Source organism: Pan troglodytes, chromosome 4 (genome assembly GCF_028858775.2).
Source record: "Pan troglodytes isolate AG18354 chromosome 4, NHGRI_mPanTro3-v2.0_pri, whole genome shotgun sequence".
NCBI lineage: Eukaryota > Metazoa > Chordata > Mammalia > Primates > Hominidae > Pan > Pan troglodytes.
The window spans coordinates 139,357,910-139,375,508 of NC_072402.2; the positions used below are offsets into that span (position 1 = coordinate 139,357,910).

The 17,599-nt window shown below is 53.8% G+C and overlaps 3 protein-coding genes across 38 annotated transcripts in view; 1 reads left to right on the plus strand and 2 right to left on the minus strand.

Annotated features, from left to right (window-relative positions):
• The first annotated feature begins 10 nt into the window (after positions 1–10).
• RELL2 (RELT like 2) lies at positions 11–5,002 on the plus strand. 9 transcript variants are annotated; one of them, XM_054685247.2, is made up of 8 exons: positions 11–853; positions 1,275–1,514; positions 1,900–1,965; positions 2,060–2,126; positions 2,569–2,754; positions 3,025–3,400; positions 3,517–3,550; positions 3,692–4,182. In XM_054685247.2, the coding sequence occupies exons 2-7, from the start codon at positions 1,331–1,333 to the stop codon at positions 3,547–3,549; spliced, it is 912 nt and encodes a 303-aa protein (XP_054541222.1). In that variant the 5' UTR covers positions 11–853; positions 1,275–1,330; the 3' UTR covers position 3,550; positions 3,692–4,182. The 9 variants fall into 9 exon arrangements, with proteins under 9 accessions (XP_054541222.1, XP_063666854.1, XP_063666853.1 ...); XM_063810784.1 differs by having other exon boundaries at positions 34–846; positions 3,776–4,182; XM_063810783.1 differs by having other exon boundaries at positions 45–846.
• On the minus strand, positions 4,087–14,601 carry FCHSD1 (FCH and double SH3 domains 1). Of its 20 annotated transcripts, none has more exons than XR_010157024.1 (21): positions 14,479–14,570; positions 14,151–14,248; positions 13,490–13,535; positions 13,018–13,085; positions 12,526–12,661; positions 12,303–12,439; positions 12,088–12,151; positions 11,099–11,227; positions 10,518–10,640; positions 10,255–10,350; positions 9,722–9,841; positions 9,207–9,311; positions 8,891–9,052; positions 8,133–8,261; positions 7,972–8,055; positions 7,686–7,803; positions 7,332–7,552; positions 6,110–6,197; positions 5,505–5,611; positions 4,810–4,865; positions 4,087–4,671 (listed from the first exon to the last, which is right to left on the minus strand). XR_010157024.1 is itself a non-coding variant. In XM_016953963.3 (20 exons), exons 1-20 carry the CDS (start codon positions 14,497–14,499, stop codon positions 4,606–4,608), a joined length of 2,067 nt encoding a protein of 688 aa, XP_016809452.1. In that variant the 5' UTR covers positions 14,500–14,572; the 3' UTR covers positions 4,087–4,605. The 20 variants fall into 20 exon arrangements, 15 of the variants coding, with proteins under 15 accessions (XP_016809452.1, XP_016809451.1, XP_063666830.1 ...); XR_010157023.1 differs by having other exon boundaries at positions 12,526–12,682; XR_010157027.1 differs by lacking the exon at positions 11,099–11,227.
• Positions 14,602–16,552: 1,951 nt separating this feature from the next.
• ARAP3 (ArfGAP with RhoGAP domain, ankyrin repeat and PH domain 3) overlaps positions 16,553–17,599 on the minus strand; it is a 28,472-nt gene continuing 27,425 nt past the window's right edge. For 8 of the 9 annotated variants that reach the window (XM_009449832.5, XM_016953955.4, XM_009449831.5 and 5 more), the window contains one exon: positions 16,553–17,586. In XM_009449832.5, the coding sequence (XP_009448107.1) occupies positions 17,101–17,586 (486 nt within the window). In that variant the 3' untranslated portion in view covers positions 16,553–17,100. The remainder of the gene's footprint in view (positions 17,587–17,599) is intronic. The other variant, XM_009449830.5, reaches the window with a different exon arrangement.

Genomic DNA, 17,599 nt, shown 5'->3' on the forward strand with positions numbered 1-17,599 from the left:
GGAACTGGGCGTTGCGGCCCCGCCTCCATCCACACCCAGGCCACGCCCCCAGGGGAGCTCCGCCCCTCGCCCGGCTCAGCTCTCCCGGGATCTGGGGCTTTGAGCGTCCCGGGTTGGGCAGGGAAGTGGCAGCATCGCTCCTAGGATGCGAGGGCCATTTGTCTCCGGCCGGGGGTCAGATCCTCGGGAAGCCGAGCCATCCCATCCAGCCGCTTGCCCCAAACCGGGCGCAGGCCGTGGTCACTTCTCTAGGAAGCTCCGAAGATCCCGCCACTCCGTCCCTCAAAGGTGCGGAAAGCCGGCTTCCCCCAGCCCTCGGAGAAGATTCCTTACTCTCCGCTCGGTCGGGGCATCTGAGGGCAGGAGCTGCGCCAGGCGTACCGGATAGACCAGTGGACAACACCCACGCCGGACCGCCTGTCCCCTACCCGGACCCAGACTCGGCGCCGCACATTGCCCCGGGGGGGCCCGGCGCAGTCACGCGCGCGCAGAGCTCACGCTCTCCGCCCCGCACACCTGCGCTCCGCCCCCTGGTCCTGGGCCCGCGACGGGTGAAGGCATTTGGGAAGCCAGGGCGGCTGCGGAGGCGATCTCCCTGACCCAGGGCCGGAGTTGCCCGGAGCCTGCCGCCGCTCTCAGCCAGCCCGCATCCTTCTCTGTCCTTCCCTCCCCCCGCCTGCCACGGCGCGGGTATCCGCAGCCACAGCCCGGGGCCGGTGAGGCGGCGAAGGGGGAGGGGAGGAATCAAGGGATGAGCGCCGGAAGGGCGTCGGGGGCCCTGAGCCGCACTAGGACGCCCCTGGAGCCGGAACCCCAGCAGAAGCCGGAACCAGAACCAAATCACCGGTACCGGGTGGGCCAGGTGGTCAGGGTGGGAGAAACCAAAAAGGGAGAGGGGTGCGGGAGTACTGAGAGGAAGGGGCTGCAGAGGCCTGGCTCAGGCCGGCGTGGAGGAGGTGCGGGCGCTGACTCAGGCAGGATTTCTGCTCCCGCCGCCTAAGAATGCCGTCCCATCTCGTGCTGCAGTGTCCTTGGGAGGGACAGAAGCGCGAACAAGCTGGAAAGGGGAACGCTCGGGGCGTCGGGGAAGCGGGACCAGGGTCGTGGTAGAGAGCTTGCGTTGCCGCTGACCTCTTGCCGAAAGGCGAAACAGCACTCCTGGCCCGGACAGCTCCCTGGTTGGGTAGGGGGTGGGGCCGGACCTCAGCCGGACGTCTTAGACGTGCTTGTTTCAGATCCTGAGGACGGCATTCCTACCCCTCCCCCATTCCCAGCTGCAGCCCCCTAAACCCAGGAGGCGCCCTGGCCCGCGCTCGCCCCCCAGGGCCTCATGTCGGAACCACAGCCTGACCTGGAACCGCCCCAACATGGGCTATATATGCTCTTCCTGCTTGTGCTGGTCTTCTTCCTCATGGGCCTGGTAGGCTTCATGATCTGCCACGTGCTCAAGAAGAAGGGCTACCGCTGCCGCACGTCGAGGGGCTCTGAGCCTGACGATGCCCAGCTTCAGCCCCGTGAGTGAGGAGCCTGGAACCCTGGCTCAGTCACCTTTCACCCTTCTCCCCACACCTCTGCCTCCCTGACCAACAGACCCAGGCCAAATCCTGATCAAACCTGCTCAGGAAGCCTAGTGATGCACTCTTGAGTTAGCAAGTGGGGTGACACCACTCTGAAAGCAAAACTAGAGAAAGCAGCATGGGCAGGAACAGTCCTCTGGATGGTAGTCTTGGGCTTGCATTGGTGTCCCCATCTTTTCTGGTCCCTGAAATGCTGAGGTCCAGCATGATAGCAAGTAGGTAAAAGGGTATGTCCTAAGCAATAAATGATGGGAGCCACCAGGTAATATTCCCCCAAAGCTGACTCATTCCTGCTTCCTTGCCAATCTCTTTCATCCTTCAGCTGAGGACGATGACATGAATGAGGACACAGTAGAGAGGATTGTTCGCTGCATCATCCAGAATGAAGGTGGGTCTAGCATAGCCCCTTGCTCCCTCTTCTCCAACCTTCTCTTGCCCTGACCTCCACCTCCACTGACTCCCTCTTTTCCTTCTTCCCTCAGCCAATGCTGAGGCCTTGAAGGAGATGCTGGGGGACAGTGAAGGAGAAGGGACAGTGCAGCTGTCCAGGTGAGCTGGAAACAAGGGCCAGCATGACTTAGCTTGCCTTGGAGAGTATCCTCTCCTCCAGCACAATCCTCTCCCAGCCTCCTTGCACGTATGGGGTTGGGGGAAGGGCAAAGCTGGCTAACTTATAGGAAGAAAGTTGTTTTGTAGAAATCGCGATTCCTTCAAACCATCTCTCTCATCTAGATATCATCAAGCCTAACATTCACCTCTAGTGCCACTCCTTTGGGTTAAGCAGTGTTCTTTTTAGCAAACAGCCCTGGGAGGAAGAACATATGGTCACTAACATCTTAATATTGAGTTTATTAGATAAAGACAAGAAAAAATGGGGCTTGGGGAAATTGGGGCTTCTGGGGTTTTAAGGAGCATGCTGAAAGAACGTAAGAAACAAAACATGAAGGGAAATGGAAATGTTACCCTTACTCCCCTCCTCCCTGCTGTCCAGTGTGGATGCCACCTCCAGCCTGCAGGACGGAGCCCCCTCCCATCATCACACAGTGCACCTGGGCTCTGCAGCCCCTTGCATCCATTGCAGCCGCAGCAAGAGGCCTCCACTTGTCCGTCAGGGACGCTCCAAGGAAGGAAAAAGCCGCCCCCGGACAGGGGAGACCACTGTGTTCTCTGTGGGCAGGTGGGGCAGGTGCTCCAGGGAAAGGGAGGCTGAGGTAGGGGGCCCAATGATCAGGCACCTGATCCCAAAAGTGGGCCTTGGCTCTTTCCTCCTGGACTGGGAGCTCCGGCAGAAGTCAGGCTACACAATGTGCCCCACAATCTGAGAAGGCCTCCCCTACCTTAGGCCAGAGGGAAGTAGCCACCAAACTCAGGATGTCCCTGGTCAGAGGGGAGGGCCAAGCAGCCTCTGAGTTGTGGTCCTAAACCCCAGTGTTCCCTCCCCTCCCAGGTTCCGGGTGACACACATTGAGAAGCGCTATGGACTGCACGAACACCGTGATGGCTCCCCCATGGACAGGAGCTGGGGCTCTGGTGGGGGACAGGACCCAGGGGGTGGTCAGGGGTCTGGGGGAGGGCAGCCCAAGGCAGGGATGCCTGCCATGGAGAGGCTGCCCCCTGAGAGGCCACAGCCCCAGGTCCTAGCCAGCCCCCCAGTACAGAATGGAGGACTCAGGGACAGCAGCCTAGCCCCTCGTGCACTTGAAGGGAACCCCAGAGCTTCTGCAGAGCCAACACTGAGGGCCGGAGGGAGGGGCCCAAGCCCAGGGCTGCCCACTCAAGAGGCAAATGGGCAGCCAAGCAAACCAGACACTTCTGATCACCAGGTAGGAAAACACAGCCGGGACTGCACTGGGCTGGGCTCTTATTGCTCTCTACTCTGGGGGGCACTGATAGGACCTACTCCTGGTCTCTCATTGTTGACCCCTCCCCTTTCTCTCAGGTGTCTCTACCACAGGGAGCAGGTAGTATGTGAGGTGAGTCTGCCTGAGCCCTAAATGAGGTAATCTCATCTTCCCATCACCTACTTAAACTATTTAAGCCTTTCGGCTCTCTGAACCCCCAGAGTAAACTGCAGGCTTAGCCTTTGCTATAAATCCCTTGGTTTGGTGGTGCAGGTAGGGAAGGTCCTGGAGCCCCAGGGGAAAAGCTGGACACAGCTTGAACAGGAAGCAACAGTGTTATTCTTCCTCTTCTCCAAGTCTCCTTCATTGTGCTGATGGACTACCAGCTGGCAGGGCCAGGGGGTGGGTGGGCGTGAAAGCCCTCCCCTCCACTGAACAGCACTGCCCCCCAGCTGAGGGACCAGCTCTACTTCCACCTGGAGTTGCACAGTCTCAGGCTGGGGGCCTCAGGAGAGGTCACAGCCCCTCAGTCTCTTCTCCTTCCCCTGCCTGCAACAGGCTGCCTGCCCCGCCTTCCCCAACACCTCGCTCCATGTGATAGAGCGTGGCAGCTGGGAGCAGGCCCCTGCCCGTGGTGGGCCCCTAAAGCAATAGCACCGTAGGCCCCCTGCCCTCTTAGCACAAGAGGCCCAGGCCCTGGCCTGGCCTTCGTGCCCTTTATTCATTGTCAATAAATCCGCTCAGACCATTACAGCTGCTTCGAATCCTGGCTCCAGCTCCTGATTCCCAAGGCCTGTTCCTCTCCCCAGCCCAACCCCAGTGACCCTGGCATCCAGAGTGGGGTGGGTCATGGAGCCAGGGTGGGGAAAGAGGTGGGCCAGAACCACTAGAGACCTTGATGGATGGTTTCCAGCCCCAGAGATTTCAGGCATTTCACCACCCTAGATAGGGTGATGACAGAAGAGAAAGTAGTAGTTCCGGTCCTAGAGATGATAGAACAATGGGAAAAAAAGGAGTGGGTTCCAGCTCCAGAAATGGGAAGGGGCAAGTTTCCACCCTTGGAGGTGAGGGTGGAAATAAGGGCGATTCCAGCTTTTGGCTGTGTTGCTCTGGATCATTGATGGTGTGGTCTGACAGCTTGAAGATAGGGACAGCAGCATCACTGGGGGTCAAGGCTTCCCTGGCCTTCAGGTGAGGGGATCTGGGTGGCCAGGATCCGGGGCTTTAGCCGGCGGGGGAGGTGGTGGACGCATCTGTAGGGAACACACAGTTAGTGCTCCAGAGTTCTCCCTTAAGGGTATCCCTGTCTATTCCCTCAGCCCTGCAGACAAAACAGGACTGGTTGGAATAACCCCTCTACATACAATCTCCTCCAAGGCAAGGGTCCTTACCGGCCTGAGTCGAGGTGCCATCATGTCCAGGAACCCGGGGAAGTCCAGGGCTTTGTCTGGAAATAAGAACCACAAGTCAGTCTTCAGACTTTGTTTTGTTCAATGCTGTATCTCCAGCACTTAGGACAGTGGCATTCTATAAATATTTGTTAAATTAATGGTCACCATCCTAGACCATAAAATCCATCACTCTATCCACTGTCCTCAACATTTATTGGGCAACTGCTGTATAATCAGCTCTGCTCAAGGTACAAAACTAAGGGAGATAGGATGCATAGTGCTCCCACCCCCAATGGCTGTCAAGAAACCAATAATGAAACCTCAACAAACACAATAAATGACTAAGTGCTAAGTCACGCAAAGTGAACTTGGGGTGGTGGAGATGGTGGTAACTCCAGGGAGGGAGACTCCTTGTGGACAAGGTGGAAGTACCAGAAGGTTTTAGAAAAGGCAGGCATTCCACAGCCATAAAAAAGAATGAAATCATGTCCTCTGCAGCAACATGAATGGAGTTGGATGCCATTATCCTAAGTGAACTAACTCAGAAACAGAAAACCAAATATTGCATGTTCTCACTTATAAGTGGGAGCTAAACAACGAGTACACATGGACATAGAGATGGAAATAACAGACTCCCAGGACTCCAAAGGGGGCAAAGGTAGGAGTGGAGGCAGGGGCGAGGGTTGAAAAATTACCTATCAGGTACAATGTTCACTATTTGAGTTACAGGTACACTAGAAGCCCAATCTCCACCAGTATGCAATATATCCATATGACAAACAAGCACATGTACCTCCTGAATCTAAAATAAATAATAAAATAAAACTGCTATAGACATTTAAAAAAGAAAAAAAAGTGGGCATCAGAAAAAATAATGATACAAAGCTAGGTATCTGGACACTAGGAGCAAAAGGTGCATATTGGGAGGACACCGTGAGAGAAGTTAGCTAATTTTTAAAATAATAACAGTGACTGCATACTTACTGTGTGCCAGGCACAATGCTGTGTGGTCCACAGGCATCTTTTTTAACTCTCATAAGAATTCAATGAGCTAGTACCTTTTCCTTACCTCATAAAGAACATAAACTGAGGCCAAGACAGGTTCAGAATCCCACCACACACTTGGAGATGACAGAGCGGGACCTGAACCAGTCAGCCTGGCTCCAGAGCCCAGGCAAGTGCTCTCCACCAAGCAAGATGCCTGAGGGCACGGAGAGGACCAGAGCGTGACCTGGGAGTCCAAGCTTCCTCCTTCTTCCTGTCTGTTAGCCTCCCAGGGCTCCCAGTTCCTTCCACTCACCCCCAGGCAGGACAGGTGCAGGGGGCCCATCCAACACAGAGGTAGGTGCAGGTGGGGAGAAGCTGGGAGGAGAAGGGGATGGCAGCATCTGGAGGTGGGGTGGGCACAGAGTTATTCCTGGCATGTGGGGAGGTTTTACCAGCTTTTCCTCTCATCCCATCTCCAGTTCCTTCCTCATCACTTCTCAATACAGGAAGTGGCCAAATGCTTGCATTCAGGTGGGGGGTGTAGCTGACAAATATTTCAACAGCCAATATGTATTGAACGCTTATGTTTACTATGTCTCAAGTGTTCTGCTAGCACTTCACGTGTACTAATTCATTCAATCCTCACCACTACCCCATGAGGTAGGCATTTTTAATAATATGACTCCTATGTTAGAAGTGAGACCCAGGTTAAGCCAGCTGTCCAAAATCACGAAGCCAGTTATTGGCAGAGTGCTGGCTAGAACCCAGTTCTCCTGATGTCCACTCCTATTCTCTTTCTGCTGTATGTATATACATTATAACAACAGATATCTTATATTGAAACACCTTCTGCATTCCAGTGCACTAAAGGCTTTGCCTCGGCGGGGCGCAGTGGCTCATGCCTATAATCCCAGCACATTGGGAGGCCAAGGCAGGCAGATCACCTGAGGTCAGGAGTTTGAGACCAGCCTGACCAAATGGAGAAACCCTGTATCTACTAAAAATAGAAAATTAGCCGGGCGTGGCGGCACGTGCCTGTAATCCCAGCTACTCGAGGGGCTGATACAGGAGAATCGCTTGAACCTGGGAGGCAGAGGTTGCGGTGAGCTGAGATCGCACCATTGCACTCCAGCCTGGGCAACAAGAGCGAAACTCTGTCTCAAAAAAAAAAAAAAAAAAAAAAGAAGGCTTTATCTCGATTATCTCTAATTATGACAGTGAGCCTGCTAAAGTAGGTATTATCCCCATTTTACATGTGAAGAAACAAGCTCAGAGAGGTTAAATCATTGCCCAAGTCATACAATAGAAATTTGAACTCAGATCTATCCAGCACTAAAGTAGGACCCCCCAAACTCCTATGAAGGCTGCCTTGGTTTCCCTTTTCCCTGCCCCCCCATAGGAGATGGGAGGCCCAGGCCACTATAGGAGGTAAAACTGGGGAGCAGAGGAGGCATTAAGATGAATATGAGGCTTTATTGGGGTGGGAGGGTCAACCCAGAGGTGCCTGGGGAGTTCAGGGAGAAGGTAAGCCTCACCTGTTCAGGGTCAGAGAGTTCAGGTGGCCCTGGGGGGCCAAGCAGCTCTTCCACCAGCAGGGAGGGGAAGACCCCAACACGGCCCCCAAATTCTCCCCTCCAGAAGCCGTCATCTACTCCATCTTGGGCCCGGGGCAGCAGACGGATGAGTGCCCCCTCAGGGAAGCTCAGCTCCTCTGCACTCTGTCCGGTGTAGCTGTACAGGGCCTGTGCCAGGAATGCTACAGAGGCCCAGGAGAGACGGTGAGAGGGAGGTGGGTAGCGGTGCCCCAGGACCATGACGCCCCAGGGCTACAACCCCTAACAATTCTTCTCCATACCCAGGGTCCTCTAACCCACAATTTCCCTTCTTACCTGTGGGCTCTGCCCCGCAGGGATTGTCACTGTCTTGGCTGCTCTCTGGGAGGGAGAGGTCCGGGAAGTTGAGATATCGCTCAGGGACAAAGCCTACCTCGCCGTGCTGGTTCCGAGCCTGCTCACCCAGCAATGTGAACAGATATTAGACTTACCTCAGCAGTCCATGACCCTGGCTCTCTTCTACTCAGGCTTCTAGCTTTGCCTAGAAGGGTCTATGGAGGCCACAGAGAAGTCCCTCCTACTGCCCCCAACCCAAGGTCAGAGCCCGGGGTCCCATACCCACCTTGACCCATTCGTCAGCATCTCCCTCCTCTATGACCTCCAGCCACTCACCCTCCGTGATTGTCAGCTCATCCTCACGCCCTGCCTGGGCCACACACGAAGGATTCAGGACTTGGCTGTCCCCCACCCTTGCCCATCAGAGGTCCCCACCCCCATTCATACCTGATAGTGAAATACCACGTGTGCAGGGCAGGGGAGGGCCCTCGTGGCCAGGGCTTGGGGGGCAGGCTCCTCAAAGAGCTCTCCCGTCTCCTCACATTCCTCAAAGTCAGAAAGCTCAGCATCCTCAGCCTAGAGGGGCAAAGAACAGACCTCATATGGGGCCCACTCTCAAGCACTGGTTCTATCTCCCACTCTTCCATCTTTCCTCTAAAGGACACCATGGATCCCCCTCCAAGGCAGTTGCACCCATCCACTCACCATGTACACAACCACAGTCACCACAGAGCAGGATAATACTAACAGTAATAGCAGAGTTACAGTAATTGAGTGCATACTATGTGCCAGATACAATGCAAAGTATCTTGTGTATATTGTCTCATGTAATCTTCATAATGACCCAGTGTTAATAGTTTTGCACAACTATTAACCTCACTTTATTTACAAGGAAACTGGGGTTCAGAAAGGTTAAGTCACTTTTCGAGATTGCACAGCTCATAAGTGGAGTGGCTGGTACTCAAAGCCCTTACAGACTGCCCCAGAACCCTACTTCTTAATCATTCTATTATGCTCATAATAAAAATTTACTGAGGACTCTATGCCAGAAATTATGCAAAGAATGATATATGAATGATTTCACTTAAGCCTCGTAATAACCCTTTGAGTTAGGCACAACTGTGATTCCAGTTTTATAGGGTTTGCCTTCCACTGGAGTTTTTCCCTTCTAAGTAAGGATGGGTAGTGTTGGGGGAGGAGCTCACGGTTGGAGAGAGGTCCCTCTGGGACAGCCGAGCCTCACTGAGCCGCCGCTCCTGCTCCACCTCATCCTGGGCCTGGGTCATGGCTGGCTTCAGCCAGCGCTCCACATCTAAGCCAGCCCCCTGCAGCAGAGCCAGCCGGGCAGCCCCCTTCACCTGGCTCACCTGCCATGGGGAGGAAGTAAGTTAGTGGAACCTGGCTAATGGCAGTGTTTACTCTCTGCTTCTCCCTTCCTTCCTCCCACCATCAGAAAGAAGAGTAGAGGGAGTGGGGCTTGCCTGAGAAGGTGGGATCTCTAACCTCAGGGGTGTGCCTCACCTGTGCCCGGCGGATGCTCTCTCGCACTTCCTGTAACCTCTGTTCTATGCTTGAAGCCTCCCGCTCTGAAGCCTGCTGCCGCCTCTGCTCCAGTCGTTGCAGTACCTGGTTGGGAAGGCAGAGAACAGGGGTGGGTGGAAATACTGTGGGGCATGACTTACTATGGGACTGGTACTTTGCTAGTTGCATCACATACATTATGTCATTTAATCTTCCCTATGAGGTGGGTGCTATCATTGGCCCTACTTTAGTGATGAGGAAATTGAAGTCCAGAGAGGTTAAGTCACTCCCTTACCCGGGGCTACAGAACTAGGAAGCAACAGAAGAGAATTTGAACCTATGTCGGTCTAGCTCCAAAAACTGTGCTCTTAACTATTGTGCCACACTGTTACCTTAAAATACCTTTCCCTCCCCTCTGTAGCTCCATGACACCCTCAATGGCTCCAAGATCCCCTCTCTCAGCTCTTCTTGCTGAGACAAGAAGGTGCACATGACACCTGTGCCCCCCACCTCACCCGATGCCCATGGTTCTGGATCTTGTAGTCACGGGCAGCTCGGCTGGTCAAGCGCTGAACCTCTTTCTCCAGGCCACTCTTGCCAGCCACGCCTTCTGCTCCCCACTCCAGGACACACACCTGAATGGGTCAGGGGGTGCTGTGAGGAGGACCTGAGGCTGCTCCTTCTCTCCAGTTCCCTCCTTTTTCCACTCTATCTTGACCTCCAAGGACAAGGACAAAGAGAAAGGGGCACATGCCTACAGTCATGGACACAGGTAATGTGGACACAGAGATACAGAGCTTCAGAAATGGGATCCAGGTCAAGGGACAGAGGTAGAATGAAAAGGATGGTGCAGTCAAGTGACTGAAAGGTGGACTGAGGTGTGTTTTTTTGTGTGTGTCCTGTTGGGAGGGAGGTGAGCTGGAGTTCTGAAACCCCCTCTCCACGGTGTACACTCACTAAGTTAACACAAAGACAAAGATAATGGAGGAGGCCTAAATCATAGTCGCCTTTATATGTGGCCTGGTTCCAACAAGCAGGAAGATCTCACCTGATCAGTCCCTGCTGGCTGAAACTGCTGAGGTGGGGTGGGGGAAAATACACCAGGCTCCTGAAGAAACAGCTTCAGGTCTTGCTCCCAGCTTACCTAGGGGTTGGGAAAAGTCAAAGTCACTCATTCACTGACTCACTCTCCAACCCTGTCCCTAGCACTTCTTGGAAGAAAAAGGACAATGTGTGAAGCAAAGAGGGCTGCATTGGGAGGGAAGGGTAAAAAGGATCCCCGGGGAAGCTCTTAGAGGCCACAGCCCTCACCTGGGAGGTTGTCTGCTCCCCGCGGTGGGCATGCTCCAGGATGACCTCTGCGGCTTCCAGCTCAGTGCGGCTCAGGGAGGTCAGGGGGTCCCTCAAGTGCTCTGACAGCTCACTGACCAGGGCCTAGAGAGAACCCCAAGATACTGACACCACCCTTCCCCCAGACCTCTACCAGACCTCTACTGTAAAATAGGCTCGTTCCAGATTTGACAGGTGATGGGCATGAGGTATAGGAAGGAGAGAAGAAGACATTCTTCATGAGAAAGGCCCTCGTGTGCAGAGCACTTAGAAGTTTAAAACACGTTCACATCCGTTCTCTCCTTTGAGCCCCACTAGTGCTATAAGATAGGCAGAGAAAGGGTTATCCCTGATGAGGAATCTGGGGTTCAGAAGAGTTTAAGTGTACTGTACAATGCCATGCAGCCAGCTAGGAGCAGAACCAGAGCCCACGTATGTATCATCTACCCACTCTAAACAGACAAGATCCCCTGCACCACCCACTGTCATGGGGATCAAGAAGCAGGGGGAGGTCCTCCTTTCCCTCCCTGCTGAGGGATAGGGGTGTCTGGGTTAAAACTGGCCTTGAGCAGAGCTGGCAGTTCCTCCTGGTAGTAATGGTCGAGGTGGGCATTGGTAGCCACCAAGTTAAGCAGGTACTCATTGCGGGCTGCTTGCAGCTGCTGGGAGTACTGGGCTGACTGGGCGGACAGCTAGGAGGGTAAACTGATGTCAATAGGAAGCCCTAGACCCCCAGAGTCCTTCCAAGACCAATTGAGAAGCCAGATCCAGAATGGATTCTCACATTATTGAGTGCTTACTATGTGCCTGGCACTACACTAAAAATGTTGCATACACACAACTCCTGCTCAAAATCCTCTAGTGCCTTCTGCACGCATTTAAAATAAAATCCACTGTTCCTTACCATGGTCCACCAGGTTCAATATGAGCTGGCCCCCGCAACCTCTCTGACCTCTTTTCAAGCGCTTGTTCCCTTGCTCACAGTACTCCAGCCATACTGGCCCTCTCTCAGTTCCTCGAGCCTACAAAGTTATTCCCACCTCAGACCCTTTGCACTCACCATTTCTTCTCTCTGGAATGTTCTTCCCCTAGATCTTTGCAAGGCCAGCTCCTTCTTGACAGTTAGGCCACCTATTCAGAGAGGCCTCCCTCTAAATTCTACCCCCTTGTTATTCTTTATCATAGTACCTTGTTTTATTTTCATCTTAATCTAAGTATTTATTTGCTGTCTGTCTCTCTTAACCAGACTGTGAGGGCAGGAATTCCACTGGTAGTGTTCTCCACTGTATCCATAATGTCTAGAACAGTGCCTATTATATACAGATCCTCAATAAATGCATATTAAAGGACTTAAAAAGAAGGGTATTCTTTCCATTTTATAGAAGAAAATAAGGCTCACAGAGATCAAGTAAATTAACCAAGGTTACCCACCCAGGAAGTAGGAGAGCCTGGATTCAACCCAGTCTTTCATACATATGCACCTATGTTCCAAACCACTAGACTACTCTGCCTCCCTCTTCCCTGCCCCCACTCATGCCCTCATCCCTCGAACCTTGGTGCTCAGTTTCTGGAGACTGGTCCGAGAGTGGAAGATCCCATGGTCACTTCGGTTTAGCCTGTGCAGATGAGAGAAAGGAGTCAGGCCCACCCCAAGTGGGAGAATATGAGATCAGAGTCAGGCCCAGCTTTGGTGACTTGGCTCCACCCCTAGACAGCCCCACCTCCCTGTTCCCCAACCTTGGGCTTCCTCACTCTCCATGACCCCACCTGGCCTGGACATCAGCCGCCTTCTCCTGTGCCAAGGCCCACACACGTTCCCGCTGCCCATACAGCTTCCGACTTCGGCTCAGCTCCCGGACAGACTGCAGCACCTCAGCCTGCGCCCTCTGGAGGTTCTCTGTTCCCTATTGGGATGCATACACAAAGTCCTTACCTAGACCACCTTTGGTCCCAAGCCAGCTCTTCCTTCACCCCAACCTCTGAGCCATACCTTCCTAAGCACCTGCTCCTTGGCGCTCCGCCCTGTACCCCCTGCTAGGTCACGGTATCGGTCAGACGCCTGGAGTCGGGTTTGGCCCCCAGCCACGGTGGCATCCAGCAGGCAGCGCCAGGCACCGAACACTGTCCTGCCCCTCCCCAGAGAAGGTCTGTGTTGAGGAGGAGAGCACTCCACAGCTTCATGAGACCACCCCCACCTCCTGCCCCCTGACCAACACCATGGGAGACAGAGTGCTTTCCCATCCTCCCTTGTCTGGGAGCCCATCAATCGATCAGCCCATTAGCTCAGCCACAAGCCTCACTCCTGCCCTCCACCCCACCCACAGTGTCCTTGCTGGGTCAGCTCCTCTGCTGCTGCTGTGTCAGCTCTACCTACAGCTCACGTGCCTTCCCCACTTGCTAGGCCTTCATCCCCACAGGTTCCTGGGGCTGAGCTCCCCATCACTTTTTGGCCTCTGTGGCCCTCCCCCTCCATAGGGCCCACCTGCTGTCCATCTCACCGCTCCGGTGCCCTTCCCTCTTCAGGAATGGGCCAGCCAGTTTCTGGAGTGCCTGGTGAAAAAGCCATCACAGAACCAAGTTCCCTTTCAAAGACCCACCCCAACTGGCAGAATATGACATCAGAGTATAATCATACCATTCTTTGGGTACATTATGTGCCACTTGCTTTGCTAAATGCCTTATAGTCATTAATTTGTTTAATCCTTACAACAACCCTACATGAAGGTAAGGTATTATTATTATTCCCATTTCACAGAGAAAGAAACTGAGGTCAAGAAAGGTTAAGTAACTTGTCCAAGGTCACATGGCTATAATTACACAGCAGGGATCTGACACCAGTCTGCTTGACTCTAGGCATCTGCTCTTGACCACAATAGGGATAGGTATGGACAGACATTACTGGTGATGTAAGAGAGGCTGGAACAAGAGGTAAGGTCCAGAGAAAAGTCCCATACCTGCCCATACTCCCGTTCAATGGCTGCCCTCTGCTTGCTGTAGGATCTGCGGAGATTGCAGGTCGGGGGTGAGGTGGGGGATAAGGTTATGTTTGGTCCTGTTCTCCCATCCTCAGTCCTCTACTCTGGGCAGGAGGGAGCGGTTGGGGGGAGCCAGGTTCCTAGAGTGTAACTACACCCAGAGGGAATGGGACTGATGGGAGTCCTTGAGATCACCTCGGGCAGCTGCAACACAGGAAACCCTCACCTTACTGCCCCGGGCCCCAGCAGGATCCTCCCCACCCCAGAGGTTCATCTGTAGGCTTAGAGGTGAAGACTGATGGGGGCCTGGGTACGATGTCTGCCAGCCTTCCAACAGGTCTGGAAGAGGGAGAGGGATTCTGCCCTAAGGTTGATTGTGGGGTTGGGGGCAGTGGTGTGGAGTCAAGGGCTTTGAGGGAGGGTTCCTGTGTGTTTATGTGGGTGGGAGGGGGTTGGGGGGGGTTAGGTGGGGGAGCATTCCTATCCAGTATCTGGAGAGGCCAGGCCTAGGGTGAGGGCTGTGGATGGGTCGGCTGGGGAGCTCTTGGCCCCTGTTCCTCCACCCCAGCACATGTATACTGGGGAGAAGTGGCGCACAACGACGAAGGTGAGTGTAAATGAAGGGGGTTGGGGGGGCTACCTGATGTCCTCCAGCAGATCCGCCTCCCTCTGCTGCCAGGTCTGAAGGATGCTCAGCTGTTCCAGGAAGCGAAGCTTCACCTCCTGGGCCGGCTTCACCTGTGGGGGCAAAGAGAGGATGAAGACCCCAGCGCAAGGACCTAAAAAACACTCCGCGCAGGGAGCGGTGAGGGGGCGGGGCCGGGGGGGTGCTGAGCTCTTTCCTCTGTTACTTCTGGTTTGGGGTCTGACCCCTTCCGACTTCCCGTCTCCTACCCCAAGTCGGATGCCCCCTTAGCTCCCTCCGTTCCCCCAGCCCGCCAGGAGTCCCCATTCAGGGCCAAGCTCACTTTTCGGGGCGGCGGCTGCATCTCCGCTCCAGCAAGGCGGTCAGCCACTGGACTCCGGAACTGGAGGAAGCCCCGCCCACTATGGAGCCCCGCCCACTATGGAGCCCCGCCGCAGGCTAGGTCAGGCCCCGCCCTCTGCCCGCCCACGACTTGTCCGGCGACGTCGCAGGGCGCGGAAGCGAGAGGGGGCCACCGAGAAACTAAACCTGTTACTGCTGCGAATACGCCGGCAGGGTCCGGGTGGCGGGGCGGGCGGGGCGGACGCAGCGTCCGCTGGGCGGTGGGAAGAACCCCAGGCATCTGAGTCAAGACGCCTAAGTTCTATTTGTAGTGTAACCACTGATTCAGCCTGTAATTATTGATAATTATTCATTTGCATATGTAGATCCCCAGTCCCCGAGCTAATGATGAGGAATGGAGAGGAATTCAGTGTGTGACCAGGGAAACTGAGTCACTGGGCACCTGAGCAAAGATGCATCTGACGAAGAGAGGGCTGGTCCCAGACCTTTTCCTAATTCCCGCTTAACTGGAAAAGCCAGCGTGAGCGGGGTGAGAAAGATGCCTGGATCCAGGAAGGAACCAGGCCCAAAGGGAAAAAGACTTGGCCCCACTGAAAACTAAACGATACCAGTGAGTCGGCGAGAGCGGGAGATGCGCAGGAAGCCCCTGCCACCTTTAGGATCTTCCAGCCCTAGCACTGCTTCCTGAGGAGCCTCTCCCCAATTCCTCATCCTCCTCACCTAAGCTTCTTTGGCTCAGGCACCTGTCCCAGTACCCCTGACATGTCTCAAAACTCCAGATTCACATTCCAACTCCCCACTGACACCTCTGCTAGTATATCTAATAGGAACCTCAACTTTTAAAGCTTTTAAACCTCCTTCAACCTGATCCTCCCCCCGTAACGTTTTAAATGGCACCGCATTTCCTCCAGTCAGTTAAGTCAGAAACCCAGAGTCAGTGTGCCTTCTCCTACCCCTACATTCTATCCATCAGTAAGTCCTACAGGTTCTATTTCAAACAACAATAAACAAACAAAAACCTCTTGATCCACTTCCCTCAATTTCCAAGACCACCATCCTAGTCCAAGCCCCCATTATTAGACTTCTGGTCTAATATCTGATCTCCTTGCTTCCACACTGCCCTCACCCCAACCCACTGTTCACACAGCACTCAGAGTGATCAACCTTTTTTTTCTTTTTTAAAGGGAAATAAGATCTCATAATTTACTTGCTTAAAATGCACTTGCTTCAGAATAAAATCCAAATAGAATCCATGGCCTTCAAGGCTACGCATGGAAGACCCTGCTGGTCTTTCTTACTTCAGCCTGTACTCTCCTCCCACTGTCCGCTCACTGTGCTCCAGCCTCTTTGCTGTTCCCTCAGTAGACCAAGTCCCTTCCAATGCAGAGTTCTTCATGCCTGCTTTCTTTCTCCAGAATCTCCTCCTTCCAGCGTTCCATCTGTCGCCTCCAACAGCTTCTTTCCCTTACTTTGCAACTCTTCACAGATGCCTTCCCCATCCACCCAGTCCAAAGACCATCTCCACAATCACTCTTTTTTTTTTTTTGAGATGGAGTCTTGCTCTGTTGCCAGGCTAGAGTACAATGGTGCAATCTCGGCTCACTGCAACCTCCACCTACCAGGTTCAAGTGATTCTTCTGCTTCAGCCTCCCGAGTAGCTGGGATTACAAGCACGTGCCACCACAACCGGCTAATTTTGTATTTTTAGTAGAGACACGGTTTCACCATCTTTGCCAGGATGGTCTCGAACTCCTGACCTCAGGTAATCCATCCCCCTCAGCCTCCCAAAGTGCTGGGATTACAGGTGTGAGCCACTGCGCCTGGCCTCCACAATCACTCTTCAAGCTCATCACTTTGGTTCAGTTTCTTCACAGCACTAAACTCACTTGTTCAAGTACTGGTTTATGTGTTTATTTGCTATTTTCTGTTCCCCTCCACAACGGAGGATTCATAAGAGCTGGGGCCCTGTTTGTTTTGTTCATGCTATATCCCCAGACCTGGCACCAATTAGGTGCACAATACATATTTGTTGAATGAATGAATGAGAATGGTAGTCTTTTGGTTCCCAGGTTTATTGACAATTACTCATCTATTTTTGACTCCCCGAGGCCCAGCTCCCAAACTCGCTGTCCCTACTCCAGGCTTCACGGTAGTCCCAGAATGTAGGAAGTGGGACAGGATAGACTTTAACATCACCCAGGCCTCTGGTTTCCGAAGCATTTTTTTTCTTTAATGCAGTAAAACCATTCCTTTAAAACCCAAAATCTCTCATGGAACCCCTACATATCAAATATATAAAGCAGGAGCTGCCCTTGTTCAGGGATAATATGTGGGGCTTATGGCTCTAAGAAACACAGTTTGACATTCACTGCTCTCCTTACTTCAGTTACCTCATGGTATAGATAAATGGGCTGGGCCCAGAGAGGGGCCATGACCTGTCCTGGAACACGCAGCCACTGAAGCCTTTAGTCCAGTGCTCCTTCCACAGCACCACACTGGATTCTGGAGTCTTTCCAGCCAGGGCAGAGGAAGCTGCAACAGTGCCACGATAAGAGCTTCTGGGTCTTCTGGTACCTACCCTCTCAGACTGCTGGTCCTAGGGTCATGTGAGGGGCTGGCTGGAGGGTGGACTGGAAGTGCATGGGGGTTGGGTGGGGAAGCCAGGTGTCTGTGTTGGAAGGCCAGTGGGGCTGGGGGATTGGGGGCTGGATGGCTGGGAAGGACTTCCCAGGCCTGCAGTGGTCTCTCCTTTCCTCAGGATGAGGCTGCTGAGCTCCTGGAGCAGCTGTTCCTCTAGGGACCCCCGTGCCTGGGGACCGCTCTTTGAAGGGGGGCCTGGAGGGGGCTCAGGTGGCCTCTCCTCCTGGCCAAGGGTGCTTGACTTGGAGAGAAAGGGTTGATCCAAGGACTTCTGGCTGGTGAGGGGGTTCTCTGGCTTCACTGTCCACTCCCGTGTGGTGGAGAAGGAGGTAGAAGTGTCCTGGATCAACTCAGGGAAGGCCCCTACTTCCTCATACACTGGCTCCTCGTACACAGGCTCCTCCAGCTCCTCTTGCTCCTCCACAGACCCCTGGGATGACTTCATTGGCTGGATGGGAATG